The sequence below is a fragment of the Scomber scombrus genome, chromosome 19 (assembly GCF_963691925.1).
Source record: "Scomber scombrus chromosome 19, fScoSco1.1, whole genome shotgun sequence".
Classification (NCBI taxonomy): domain Eukaryota; kingdom Metazoa; phylum Chordata; class Actinopteri; order Scombriformes; family Scombridae; genus Scomber; species Scomber scombrus.
The window spans coordinates 3,102,060-3,117,627 of NC_084988.1; the positions used below are offsets into that span (position 1 = coordinate 3,102,060).

A 15,568-nucleotide genomic window follows, 5' to 3' on the forward strand; every position below is an offset into this window, starting at 1 on the left:
AAATCATATTACAAATCACAAGCAAACAATATAAAATGCTGTTAAACCACACGAATCACCTCAGGGTGAAGCAGTCAATGATGCAGGAGTTTGAGGTAGTGTTTGGAAATGTGATGACGATAATTGACAATAATGAGTTGATTTGTGTTGATGATATTAACTCTCTTTTCAGGCAGCATCTCCAGACCAAAAGTTACATCAAAACTTCCGTTCCTGACGACACTGTGAAAGTGCTTGAAGAGATGAAGGGTGTAACTATGAAGCTCCTGTTGGAGATTGTCGCTGACTTCGGAGAGGTAGTTGTTGAACTGATCGACATAATATACATATTTTAATATATAATATACAATTTCCATCAATTTGAAAGTAATTCTTTACATTGGAAATAATAGTATGATCACAATTTCTTTCACACAGAGCCACCTTAAGAACTACTTCAAATCAGAGAAAAAACATTTCTTCTTCTTGGTTGAAGAAGTAAAAATGCGTTTCACCAAACTATCATACTGTCAGGATGTCCAAGAGGTACGTTAAAAATCTGATCATTGCACTCAAATCTTTAGTCAAGATATTTGACCTAAGACTTGACTCTGGGTTTGCTCGTGATTTAATAAAATAGTGAAAGTGTGAATAGTGTTATACCAAATATGTTGTATAATCACTAAACTTTGTATCTATCTGTCCTTTTTGTTTGTCAGAGAGTGATGGATGAGGTCTATAAGCTCATCACTCAACTTTACTTCAAACATCTTGTCCAAATCAACCAGAACAAGCTAAAGAAGCGCTGGAGCTCTGATGTTGGGCAACAAGTGACTAACGATGCTGAGCTGCTTCACGCCACCATCTCAGACATGGTGAGTGAACTGAAACTGACATTTAACTGGATAAAATCTTCACCGGTTACAACATGAATTCATTACATGTATGTGTTTTGGTGTGTCAGGCCTTTGGTGTCCAACAGCGGAACGTCGTGCTGCTGAAAATCCAAGAAATTTTGGATTGCAAGGACACCGACGGACTGAAACTCGAAGTTGCAAGCATGCAGCAGAGGAGTATCACAAAGAGGTAAATCATGCAGAGGGAAAAGGTTTCTTATAAACGTGTCCAATTTTTTCCCAAAAACATTGCTTTGAGCCTCTGTGTAAATGTTTAGAGGAACCAAATTGTAATCAGGAACAGCTAAAGTTTAAAAATTGTCGCTATAAATGGCACATTCCACCAATTTTACATGTGAAGATCAGTTAAAAGTATCCTGTTGATTTCTGACTTATTATTGCTGTGGAGCATATATTAGCATCTACATTTCATGGGAAATTATCCATTTGACAACATACAAAATTCAAGCTAAAAAGCTAAATACTATACTCTACAACTTTTCATCTGTAATTAAAATTATAAACGTCTGTCCTGTATGTCTACACTTCATATTGGATCCTTTAATCCTAGTGGGTATTATAGGAACTGCATCCTACTAACTCCTTGTATGTTTTGCCCTTTGCTGCAGAGAGGATCTGGAGCTCCTGCTGCGATGGAAAGGTCTCTCTAACCGACAGGTCAGGGAGGTGCTGGAAGCCCTTCCTGAGGACCAACCCAGACCCAGATCTGTATCCTGGTACAGCTGTTTTATCTGCTGCTGTACGCCTCGTTTCTCAGCAGAGGATTAGACATTTTGGAGACTTCTTCTTGTCATGAACTTTTCTGATCGGATGAATCCAGAGAAAACCAAGTCTGCTGTTTACTGATTTCAGTTCCTCAATCTAATCTTTTGACTGAGATGTAGATAAAAGAGGGAGCAGGCAAGGTGGTTTTTATAAGCTTTGACACAACTATGATTAGGATTATGCACAAGAGGCTTCTAGTAAGTTGAAATTCAACTGATTTCCTTTTAAGGGTTGTTGTCATTTCAGGAAAGGCAAATTAGATTTTTTTTTAAGTCTTGCTTGCCAAAGTTTCTATCACCTTTTTAAATTTTTATGTAAAAAGAAATGATGTAAAGCACATGCTGTATTTCAGTGCTTATGCCATTGCAGGTTTATCCTGTGTTATCCTTTTATGTACCTTTTTTATTTATGTACTTTTAAAAAAAGTATTTAAGTGGTTTATGGTTGAGGGTAAGATAACTTTTACATCTTTTAAATACATTTTAAGTTTTCAACAGTAAACTTTGATTTTATGCAAAATGTAAGATTTGTATGTTTAACGCTGCCTAGTGACCAAAAGACAAGCACAAATAATGCAATTGGATTAAATTAAAAGGTAAACTTAATTTTTTTGATCAGTTTTTTAATTTACTTTTGTACACTTGCTTTTATTTGTTTTGTGTACTGTTGGTACTAAAAGTAAAAAAACTGATAAAGATGCACTAGTTCTCCATTGTTACGTTGTCAATTATTTTTATACTATTTATTGATTTTTAATTTATTTATTTATATGAATGTACACATCAGTCAAAAAATGAGGAATGCCCCAGTTGTCATCCACACTATCATTCAACATACAACATCAAAATTTACTGTTAAAATCAATGATTTCATTGTTTTTATAACATAATAAATGTCTCATTGTCTAATTATACTTGAACTGTTACAGCTTCAGGATATATATACTGGTACATTGGGTGTTTACATCAGGCTTTACTTTATTATTTATATAAGTTGTGCCTCAATGTAAAAGTTGATGTTTTTGTATTTTTTAAATGGTTTTCTACTTCGGTGGTGGGTTTTTCATTTTTGTTTTTTCTTTTGAGACACATATAGATGGGTTGTAGACAAAATGTTTCTTCTCTTTCTGTCAGCAATACAATTAATAAACTTCAAAATGATTCAGTAAAACGTCTGTTTTTGGCTGTTTGTTCACACATCCACCACAAGATGGAGACTAACACCTGTCATGTAAATGCAGAGCAGATGGACCCAAATGCAGACACTGCAGGAAGCCAGAGTCTGGATAATGTACTTTTTTTATATATACACACAAGGGGTGATTACAAACAGGACACAGGTGGGTTTAAACAAGACACAGGTGAAACACATGAGGAAACTAACTAAGGCGGGAAAACACAGGAAGTAAAACTAACTATACACACAAGGAGAAAATCCCTTTCAAAATAAGACATGAACTAAAACCAGGCGGGGAGTTCCGGTCCTCTGAAATGATGCCAACGCGGAAGTAACTTAAAACTGCATTCTATCAAAAGGCCACCAGGGGGTGACCGTTTTGGTGTCAAAAGGACATCCGTCTCTATACAAGTCAATGGAGAATTCACCAACTTCTCACTTGATTTATAACCTCAGTAAACGTTTTCAAAATGTGTTTACGGTCTCAATCGCTAGTTTAAAGCCTTCTTCAATGCAGTATGATGTTCATTTGTGACATTTTGGCCTCCCTGATTTTATATTTGACGATAAAGCAGGGTATGCATTAAGCCGTGGCTACGTCGTGATTGACAGGTTGATTGACGGTCGCCCCCTGGTGGCCTTTTGATAGAATGCAGTTTTAAGTTACTTCCACGTTGGCCTCATTTCAGAGGACCGGAACTCCCCGCCTGATTCAAACCAGTACTGCGCCAGTAAATCCCACCCAGTTTTCCAGTCAATCTAGTAATATGTCAAATCTGGGAACCAGTAATACTGACACTGAAATTCTTCCACTGTCCGTGTTTAAGTGTATGTCATTGAAGACCTTAATAGGAGCAGTCTCTGTGTTGTGGTGCGGTCGACATCCTTACTGGAAGACATCAAAAATGTTGTTTAGTGCCAAGAAGTTGATCAGCTGTTGGAAACCTTCTTTTTCGATGATTTTACTTAAAAATGGATTGCTCATTCATGAAGTGTCTAGAAGATTGTTCTTTTTAAAGAATGGTTTGATGATGAGTTTTCAGGGCCTGTTGAAAAGAGATATTTTCACAATCTGTAGAAGATCTGAGGCCATGCAGCTAGATACTATTTTGAAAAAGCCTGTATGCAGAATATCAAAGCAGCAGGAGGAGGATTTCAGCTGATTTATAATGTCCTTCAGGTTATTATGGTTGATCAGATAAAACAATGTCATGCTACTTGAATTGATCTTGAATGGACACAAGAGCACCACATGTTCCGAAGTGGGTATGGAGGCATTGATTGTGTAATCTTCTTAATTTTGTCAGTGAAGAAGGAGGAAAATTAATTGCAGGCCCTGGTGGATAGTAGCTCAGAGGCTACAGACACAGAAGAGTTGGTAAGCCTGTTGACAGTAGCAAACAAGGCACGTGTATTATTATTGTTTTATGGCAATGATATCAGAAAATCAGGACCGCCTTGCATTTCTCAATTATAAATGATCAATGCAAAGTCTTGTAGATATATATAACATTTGTAATTTTAGAATTTAAATGAATAAATATTTCACTGGTGTTTTCAGTGACATACCATTTTGTGATTAGCTCTGTTTGAACATGTGTCTGCATGGAGAAAGCACTCTCAAAGAAAACACAGAAATGATCAGAGACCAACATTAATCACCACAGCCTCAGAAATGTTCAGATCCTTTAAGATGACAAAGTCCATGGTGTGTCCTTTGCTGTGTGGTTGATAACTCAAAGTCAACACAGATTACAGATTGTAGAGAATCATTAAACAAAGTGGCAACTCCACTTCCTCTATTATGCACCAGCATTTAGATTCACTCATAAAACTGAAGTTGGGAGAGGTTGACTTGATAAGGGAAAAAAATCAAGGTTTTGCCTGACAGTAAAATCATTGATTAAAAATGTTTTATATCAGAGGAAAACTGATATAAACCCTAAGAAGATGCTTTCGGCCACAGTTACACATGTTGAATGAAAGTGAGGCATGATCTTTTACGTGGACAGTGTGGACAGGTATGTTGAAAATTGAAGCATATCTGTTCTCTCAGACATGTATGAGACAGACAACAGAGCAGCCATTGGTTTCACATTCATCTCCATGCAGAATGAAAAACATGGACTTAATGTATGTCAGAGAGTTACGTTATCAACAAATTGATTTGCATTTAAACAGTTATGAGGCAAACATAATGTACATATGATTAGTAGTTAATGATCTTTCAAAAACAGGGTTCAGTTAAGAGCCTCTTTTCAGTATATATATATATTATATACATAGTCGGTTGTTGAGGTAGAACTATTGTAGAAAAGTGAATGTCTTCATTTAAGTCAGAAGAAATGGGAAAATGTTTATGTTATCACTGTGGCTTCTCTCAACATAATGTGGGAACTTAAAACAAGCCCAAAGAAACTGAAAGTACAGTAGAATATATGGTGTAATAAAAAACCCCTCCCCTCCCTCCACTCCTCCCTACGCTCTTACAGCGTGGTGGACTCACAGATTCACAGCTCTTTTCAGGATCGTGATTTATTCCACTTGGACTTTTCCAGGCATCAACAGAATGACGGACAAGTCAAAACGGAAAAAGGTGAAAATTCGGCCAGGCATTCCTTGGGGGAAAAATGGGAAACCTTTACCTGAGAACAATCAGGAAGGTAAAAGTCTGTTTTATGATTCTAAATAGCATGCTTTGTCTGCATAGGAGTGCTGTTTGTTTTCTGCACCGTACAGAACCTCTGAAAACGGAGACCAACATGATTATTCTTAATGCAGTTTCCACATACATGATGTATGATGAATGAAAAAGTGAAATCACAGACCTCAAATGAGTTATTTGTGCTATCATACATACTCTAAATGTGAGTGCATTAGAGATTATGCAACAGGTGAGAGTGATAAATGAGTAAATATGACAGACAGTGCTCGCCTGGCATGAGTCTGTTTATTTATTTTTCTGCACCTTTCTGGAAGTGTCACATTTTAGCTTAGTTTATTGACAGTTTGATTGACAGAGATAGTTCCTTACTTTCCGTTCGTTATCAACTGTCTAAATCTTGACAGAGTTACAGGTATGGTTGATATGAATACATTATCAGTCATTTGACCTTTTAGCCATTTATTAATGCACATTAATGGTATTCAAAGAAGAGTAATGAAGTGCTTCGTGTGAACAAATCCAGAAAAGAAATGGCAGAGAAACATTAGTGCAGTATCAATCATTTTAAAAAGTAGAAATGCAAAAAAACTTTACTCACCATATTTGGAAAACTGATTTAAATGAATACAGATCAAACTGCCATGCTTCTGGTTTTGATGCAGGAGATTCCCAAGTGAATTTCCCAGAGAGAGTCAACATACCCTGAACTCAGAGCTGAACTGTATGTGTGCACTTATCACTGGCCTATATTCAGTTAATTCCCTCAACAAACAGACCTGTTATTTTGCTTTGTAACGAATGAAAGTTAAACAACTTCTATTATTAGAAAAGGCTTAGGTGAGACTGTAGACCTGAGACAGGTTTAAAAACTATGTGGATTGAATCTACATTGTTGTGACATGCATATGTAATTCTTTCATATGTTAATTTAGCATTTTCAGTGCTTTAAACAGCTTAAATATATATTACTGTGACAGGAGGTGTCCATGAAGAGGACCAACATGACAAAGCCTCAGCTCAGACCACCTTAAACACCCATGAGGAACAGCAGAGTGTGAAAGAGATCACACTTCAGGAACTAGCCGAGCTTCTTCAGGTGACACCTGACGACATCTCTGTGAGCCCTGGCACCTCTGAGGATGGATCTTGTTGTGCAGTGCCTCACTCAGGACAGGAGAACCAGCAGAGTGTTGTTCAACTGGTAAAAAGATCTGTGAACCAGCACTTTCCGAAGCCACCGGCAGAGCTGGAGAAGAACCTTCAGCAGCACCTGTTGGAAGTGGAGACAGTCGTGCAGACTCAGCTTGAGAGGCTGGCTTCCCGGATTACATGTAAGGAGTTGATGGGTTGTCTGCTTGACTGTTACCATCGTCAGACAATTGATCACCTGCATGGTCTACTCCAGAACATCAGCACCCCCAAGAATTCCTTCATGCTGTTAAACTGGGTCCAACACACATATCTTATTATTATAAGGTATTTATCTACCACATTTTGCATCTTCCTTTACTCTTTTTTTGTTTTTACATGCATACTAATCCACTTAGAGGTGGAATAAGTGCTGTAAAGTTTGTTTCAAACAATACAAAGTTGTTTTGTGCATCCAATGACCTTTGATATTTAGATATGGCAAAAGTCAAAGCAATAGTTTGAAATTTCGAGAAATATGATCACTTTCTTGCATAGGTTACATGAGAAGAGTGATACCAGTCTCACCCACCTTATAATGTACCATAAACAATAAATTTAAATAGTTTGTTTTTTGAATTCAACCAACTGTGATGACTGGAACAAGGTTTGGACTCAAATGCACAACTAGAGACAGATCAGTTCCCAAAACACAGTCCATTAATCCAAAACAGGTCAGTAACAAGAAGGCAGTCAGACAGACCAAATAAATCCAAAGAACAAAGGCAAAAGACAGGGTCCAAACACAAGCAAGGTTCACAAAAAACACACTTAGACTTACACAAGAGAAAAAAGGTTGGAACACGAAACACGAAGGAACTACAACGAACTGGCGACAAACAGAGGGAATTACACAGACTATATACTCTAGGGGAAGGTGATTAACAAAACACAGGTGTAGACATTCAGGGGCGGGAAACACACGAGAATTGAAGTGAAGTGATCTGAACCAAGAAGAGAGGTAAGTAACATATCCAAAATAAAACAGGAAGTGACAAGACAAAAGCAGAAATAAACATAAACATGACTTGACACAGGACGAGATGTGATAGTACCCCCCTCTCAAGGGACGACTCCAGAAGTCCCAGGAGGATCAGGATGAAGGTGATGGAACTCATGGATGAGTTCTGGGTCCATAATCTTGTTGACAGATTCCCATGATCTCTCCTGTGGCCTATATCATTCCCAGTCCACCACTATTTATCAGATACAGCAGTGAAACATACTGTTGCTCAATTCTGATGTTGGTATTTTTGGTGCTTTCCCAGTCGGGACCTACCGGCCGCTGCTTCCCCTCAAAGAGTGGATCACATAAAATATGTCGACCTCATACTGTTCACAGAGTGGGTGACAAAAGCAAAGGACAAACTGCTCGAAAATGTGCAGGTAAGAACACTAACCCTTCATCCAACTACAGTAGTTTTCTAATCTTACACCTATTTAAGAGCTGTTTTCTCAGTCTGTTTCTTGTTACGAGTGACGGGATTCAACATGAACCATTTTCTGCCAAAGTTTTAGTTACTTCATAGGAGAGATTTTTGCCTTTGAATGGGCAGCGATAGGAGAAAGCATTGCTAGGCCTACATTCCCAATATTTATGACTTCGAAGTAAACCTCTCACCCAAACAGCAATTCTCTAATCACAGCTTAGCAACCATTAGTAGGGTGTTAAAAGATAGGAACAATAAACCATAAACCTACTTCCTCATTTATCCAGGTGTGTATGCTAAGCAGTCAATCAAGGTTACCTTAGAATTAAAGAGTATAATGGTATATAACAAACTAGCTCTACACTGTAATTCAAGAACAATGCTGTTTCTTGATTTTAATATCTCCTACATACAAGCGTAAAGTTTATACTTCAGTCAAATATTATTGAAGACACCTTTTTCAGCATTTTCTTTTTAAAAAGTCAGTTGGAAACATTTAAAAGTCAGCTATAGACTGTTTTCAACCAACTTCAGTTGATTAAAATCTGATACCATACAGTTGTCATTTTCACAGGCACAATTGAAACGCTTGATGGCTAGATATGAGAAGCCTGCTCTTGTTTGTTGTAAATCTGCCAGCAACATTAATGTAAACTGTTCTTAGCAAACAGAACACATTGAAAACTCTTTACCCACCCACATCCACTTGTGGTGTGTACAATATGACATTAATGTGACATAACCAGTTTGTACATGCATACACAACATAAGCTGTCAATAATATAGCTCAGTTTCTTTGAAGCTATCTATCTGGAATAGACACACAAAGACAAACATGATAATCTTATTATCTGATATGTTTGTTGCTTTAATAAAAACATTCTTAGATCATGTTCAAGTACTTTTGAAAACCATATGTGCTTATTAGGGCTTGCTGTGTCTCCTTTTGTGCACAGAAAGACGTCAGAGCATCTCTGGAGGAAATCCTGCAGAATGAGAGAAGCCAAGAAGGCGGTGATAGTGACGAAGCTTTCGTTCAACTGAATGTGGACTCTATTCAGGTATTTAGTAACCCAAACCTTATTTTAGCTGTTGCTTTAAGAGAATGTGGGAAAGGAATCTAGTTTATATCTACTATGTTTGTATGCATGCACGCATATATCGGTTTACTCAGGACTTGATTTACCTTCATGTATTGTGATATTAGTTAAATGAGGCTGTATGTTTTATCTAGTTATTTGTTGGCTTTTCTGTCCCTAATTTATATATTCAATCTGTCCTGTAATGATATTATATCTGAATTAACAGACATCTGTTCTTCTATCTGTCTTTAAGTGCATCAATGCCATGTACAAATCTGCAGAAACAGTCAGCAAAACACTGTCTGACCGTGTTCAGGAAGTTTGTTTCCAAGAGCTGCTGTTGTTTGTGAAGAGGTGAGAGTCTGTTTTTACATTGAAACAAATATCTTTTTAACTCTGATTTCCACCCAGAGGCTTTAATTTTGAGATTTCTTATGATTATTATGATGTTCTGAGAAATATGACATCACAGAGATACGGTGGCCGAGAAAGATAGATAGACTTTATTTAATTAGACTGCAGGTCCATTTAAAGGTCACCGCACTGCAAATAAATAAGCTGCGATGCAAATAGAAAAAAACACAACAGAAGTGAATTGGTCCAGGTTTCCGGGGACTATTATTGTCTTCTTTTTCCTTCTTCTTCTTCTTCTCCTTTGACAAAAAACCCACTGTCCGTCGGCAATAATAGTCCCGGGTAACTCGGACCAATTCACTTCTGTTGTGGCTTTTTTTATTTGCATCGCAGCTTTTTTTATTTGCAGTGCAGAGACCTTACTTTTGCCCTTGTCATGAAACTAACTTAAATATCACAAATTAAACTCTTAATTGTTCCCTGTTTAGACTGCTGTATACTACTGTAGATACTATATGACAGCATCCTTTTTTGTTTTGTAGGTACACTAATGAGCAGACTGAGATTCTTAGAAATCAAACACAAAAGGCAGAGCCAGACATGAAACTCTTTCTGAAGACTTTGCAAAACTGTGAAGCTCTCAAGTGAGTATTTGAGCACCCTTGTCTCAAATGTTAATTCAATTCAAAACCTTATCTTCCTATGCAAACATAATTTGTTATAAAATCACATTACAAATCACAAGGAAATAATATAAAATGCTGTTAAACCACACAAATCACCTCAGGGTGTAGAAGTCACAGATGCAGGAGGTGTTAATAGTTTGAGATAGTGTGAAGATTTAAATGTAATGACGGTAATTGACAATTATGAGTCGATTTGTGTTGATGATATAAACTCTCTTTTCAGGCAGCATGTCCAGACCAAAAGTAACAACAGCAAAACTTCCCTTCCTGAGGACACTGTGAAAGTGCTTGAAGAGATGAAGGATGTAACTATGAAGCTTCTGTTGGAGATTGTTGCTGGCTACACCGAGGTTCAACTTATAGACACAATATACATGTTTCAATATATAATATACAATTTCCATCAATTTGAAGGTCACTTGAGGCCATTATTATCACTGGAAATAATAGTTTGACCAACAAATGTTTAATTAAATCACAATTTCTTTCACACAGAGCCACCTTAAGAGCTACTTCAAATCGAAGAATGAGCATTTCTCCATGTTGGTTGACGAAGTAAAAATGAGTTTCCCCAAACTGATGTGGTGTCAGGATGTCCAAGAGGTACGTTAAAAATCCGATCATTGCACTGTATATCAATATAGGCTTTATATATAGGAGCTGTAGATCACTAAACTTTGTATCTATCTGTCTTTTTGTTTTTCAGAGAGTGATGGATGATGTATATAAGCTGATCACTGAACTTTATTTCAAACATCTTGTCCAAAGCAAACAGAGCAAACTAAAGAAGTGCTGGAGCTCTGATGTTTGGCAAAAAGTGACAAAAGATGCTGAGCTGCTTCACTCCACCATCTCAGACATGGTGGGTGAACTGAAACTGACATCTACCCATTAACAAATGAATAAAATCTTCACCAGTTAAAACATTAATTCATTACCTGTATGTGTTTTGGTGTATCAGGCCTTTGGTGTCCAAAAGTGGAACCGCATGCTGCTGAAAATCACAGAATTGTTGAAGTGCAATGACACTGACGGACTGAAACTTGAAGTTGCAAGCATGCAGCAGATGGGTATCACAAAGAGGTAAATCATGCAGAGGGAAAAGGTTTCTTATGAACATATGTCCAATTTTTCCCCAAAACCATTTGCTTTTGCCCTCCTCGTTGGTGTTTAGAGAAACAGCCAGAGCTTTAAAATTGTTCTTACAAAAGGGACACACCAGAGGTAAAGGTATCCTGTGGAGTTTCTGACTTTTAGTAGAGCTGTGGAGCAGTGTAGCTGGTTCCATTGATCTATAGGTGGCTGTATTCATCCATCCATTTTCTGCTGCTTATCTGGGGCTACGTCGCGTTGGCATTAGGCCGAGCAATGAAACCCAGACACCTTTCTCCCCAGCCATGCTCATCAGCTCTTCCTGGGGGATCCCAAGGCATGCCTAGGCCAGGAGAGGTATGTAATCCCTCCAGCGTGTTCTGGGTCTGTCCCAGCGTCTCCTCCCAGTTGTATGTGCCTGGAACACCTCCAAAGGGAGTCGTCCAGGAGGCATCCTGATCAGTTGGCTCCTTGCAATGCAAAAGAGCAGCGGCTCCACTCCTAGCCTCATTCTTTCGGTCACTACCCAAAGCTTGTGACCTTGGGTGGGGGTTGGGAAGTAGATTGACTGGTAAATTGAGAGCTTTGCCTTCAAGCTCAGCTCTGTCTTCACCAGGACGGTCTGGTGCAACACCTGCATCACTGCTGATGCCGCACCGATCTGCCTGTCGATCTCACGCTCCATCTTACCCTCACTTGTGAATGAGCCCCTGAGATACTTAAACTCGTCCACTTGGGGCACTAACTCCCTTCCAACCCTGAGGAGGCAATCCATCCTTTTCTGGCAGAGCACCATGGCGTCCGATTTGGAGGTGCTGACTCTCATCCCGACCGCTTCACATTCGGCTGCAAACCATACCAATGCCCAATTCCCCAAGCTGGACACTCTCTTCCCCCTGGCTGCGCCTTGAGATCCTGTCCATAAAGATCACAAACAGGATTGGAGATGAGGGACAGCCCTGGCTGAGCCCAACACCCACCTAGAACAGGTCTGACTTACTGCTGAGAATGCGAACACAGCTCTCATAGTAGTTGTATAGGGACTGAATGGCTTGCGAACTCCCATGCCCCCTCCAGTATCCTTGCAAGGGTGAGGAGCTGGTCCACTGTTCCACAGCTAGGATGGAATCTGCATTGCTGCTCCTGAATCAGAGGTTCGACAATCGGACAGACCCTCCTTTCCAGCACTCTGGCATAAGCTTTTCCCAGAGGACTGCGTAGTGTGATCCCCCGATAGTTGGAGCATACCTTCTAGTTCCCCCTTTTAAAAATGGGGACCACCATCCCGGTCTGCCAGTCCATTGGCACTGTCATGTTCAGAGCCTTCAGAATCTCAGGGTAAATCTCATCTGCCCTTGGCGCCTTGCCATTGAGGAACTGTTAAACTACCTCAGAGACCTCTGCCAGGGATATGAGTGAAGATTCCCCTGGATCATCCAGCTCTGCCTCCTCCATAGAAGACATGTTGGTCGGGTTTAGGAGTTCCTCAAAGTGCTCCTTCCACCACCCGACAATATCCTCGGTCGAGGTCAGCAGTTCTCCAGCCCTGCTGAGAGCTGCCTGGTCTAAGCCTTGCTTCCCTTTCCTGAGTCACCTGATGGTTTGCCAGAACGTCTTTGAGGCCAACCAAAAATTCCTCTCCATGGTCTCACCGAACTCCTCCCACACCCAGGATTTTGCTTCAGTGACCGCCTGAACTGGCCAGCTGCCTTTTTGGCCAGCCGGTAACTGTCTGCTGATTCCAGAGCCAGGCCAGCAAAGCCCTGAAGGCCTCCTTCTTCAGCTTGACGGCCTCCTTCACTGCTGGTGTCCACAGGCACAGATGAACTTCAGGCTGCAACTCTGAGCCGCCACCTCCACAATTGAGGTCTTGAACATGGTCAAGAGTTGAAAATCTCATGGACGAGGCCTATACCAGATGTTCCCAGTTCACCCCATACCACTCATTGACTTCCCTCAGCACTATGGAGTGTGTGTTCACTAGAAGCTGTCACATTCAGTTACTGGAGCAAGAAAATCTGAATTTTGGAGGAGCTGCAGTGGGTTGATGAAAACATAATTTCAAGGAAAACTATGATGAAGCAGCATCCATCAGCATCTTGTTGAGTTTCTTTTATCATTTGTCTCTGAAAAAGTGAAATGTGCTCCTGCGGTTTACTATCCATATACCAGTATTTTCCATGTTTTTATGGATGAATAAATGTACCCTTACCATTAAAATCTGAACCTTTCATAGTAAATTTTCCATGTGACAACGAACAAGATTCAAGCTAAATGGTTCAGTACTATAACGGCATCTCTACAACTTTTCAGCTGTAATTTCTTTTGCCTAAAAACATTTATCCTGTATGTCTACACTTCATATTGGACTTAAATCTTAAATCCTAGTGGGCATTAAAGGAACTGCATCCTACTAACTCCTGCTTCTGTTTTGCCCTTTGCTGCAGAGAGGATCTGGAGCTCCTGCTGCGATGGAAAGGTCTCTCTAAACAACAGGTCAGGGAGGTGATGGAGGCCCTTCCTGACCACCAACCCACACCCAGACCAGTGTCCTGGTACAACAGTCTTATGTGGCGAAGGCTGAGATCTACAGAAGATTAAACATTTGGGAGACTTTAGGAGCAGACATGGTGGTTTTTATAACATTTGATAGAATTGTGATTAGGATTCAGAAATCAGAAATCCTGATTGCCAAAATTTCTGTCATCTGTTTAGATGTTTATGTAAAAATAAATTATGTAAAGCACATGCTGTATTTCAGTGTATGTGTCATTGCAGGTTTATCCTGTTTTATCTTTCCATCACAATGCAACAGCATTGCTAAGATGCTAAGCTATGTATGGGTAGATGGTTGGTGCTTTTTTTTGTCACTTTAGCTTAAAAATCAACAAAAATGTCCGAAAAAAACAAACAAAATATATGTGAGTTTTGTAGGTTGTTAAAGTTTTATGTACATTTCTAAATATTTACAGGTATTTAGGTGGTTTATGGTTGAGGGAAAGATAACTTTTAAATAAATTCAACAGTAAAATTTGGTTTTGTGCAAAAGACCAAAGTGATATTTTAGCCAAACTCTAGTATTATGGTTTCTAAAATAAATATTTGTATGGTTATCCAAATCTCATCCAAAACAAAAAGAAATAAATTATTTTTTGTATTTTTTAAATGTTATGTACTGTTTACCTTGGTGGTGGGTTTTTCGATTTTTGTTTTTTCTTTTAAGAAACTTATAGATGGGTTGTAAGAACAATGTTTCTTCTTTTTCTGTCAGCAATATAATTAATAAACTTCAAAATGATTCAGTAAAACGTCTGATTTTGGCTGTTTGTTCATACATCCACCACAAGATGGAGACTAACACCTGTCATGTAAATGCAGAGCAGCTGGTCCCAAATGCAGACACTGCAGGAAGCCAGAGTCTGGACAATGCACTTTATTTAGCCAACATATATGTATATACACCTGTATATAACATTTGTAATTTTAGAATTTAAATGAATAAATATTTCACTGGTGTTTTCAGTGACATATCGTTTTGTGATTAGCTCTGTTTGAACATTTGTCTGCATGGAGATAGAACTCTCAAAGAAAACAGAAATCAACATTAGTCCACCACAGCCTCAGAAATGTTCAGATACTTCAAGATGACAAAGTCCATGGTATGTCCTTTGCTGTGTGGTTGACTCAAAGTCAACACAGATTACAGATTACAGATTGGAGAGAATCATTAAACAAAGTGGCAACTCCACTTCCTCTATTATGCACCAGCATTTATATTCACTCATAACACTGAAGTTGGGAGAGGTTGAATTGATAAGGGAAAAAAATGAAGGTTGTCCTTGACAGTAAAATCATTGATTAAAAATATTTTATATCAGAGGAAAACTGATAAAAAGCCTAAAAAGATGCTTTCGGCCACAGTGACACATGTTGAGTGCAAGTGAGGCATGATCTGTTACATGGACTGTGTGGACAGGTATGTTGAAAATGGAAGCATATCTGTCCATGCAGAATGAAAAACATGGACTTAATGTATGTCAGAGAGTTACATTATCAACAAATTGATTTGCATTTAAACAGTTATGAGGCAAACATAATTGTAGCCTACATATGATTTGTAGTTAATGATCTTTCAAAAATAGGGTTCAGTCAAGAGCCTATTTTCAGTATATATATATATTATATACATAGACGGCTGTTGAGGTAGAACTATTGTAGAAAAGTGAATGTCTTC

General features: G+C 38.8%; 1 protein-coding gene across 1 annotated transcript; it reads left to right on the forward strand.

The window, feature by feature from the left end:
- Positions 1–5,348: 5,348 nt before the first annotated feature.
- LOC134000746 (exocyst complex component 3-like) lies at positions 5,349–14,636 on the forward strand. The gene is made up of 11 exons (XM_062440218.1): positions 5,349–5,500; positions 6,480–6,978; positions 7,959–8,076; positions 9,077–9,181; positions 9,456–9,556; positions 10,099–10,200; positions 10,466–10,592; positions 10,738–10,845; positions 10,949–11,104; positions 11,204–11,325; positions 13,782–14,636. The coding sequence occupies exons 1-11, from the start codon at positions 5,407–5,409 to the stop codon at positions 13,933–13,935; spliced, it is 1,686 nt and encodes a 561-aa protein (XP_062296202.1). The 5' UTR covers positions 5,349–5,406; the 3' UTR covers positions 13,936–14,636.
- The last annotated feature ends 932 nt before the right edge of the window (positions 14,637–15,568 follow it).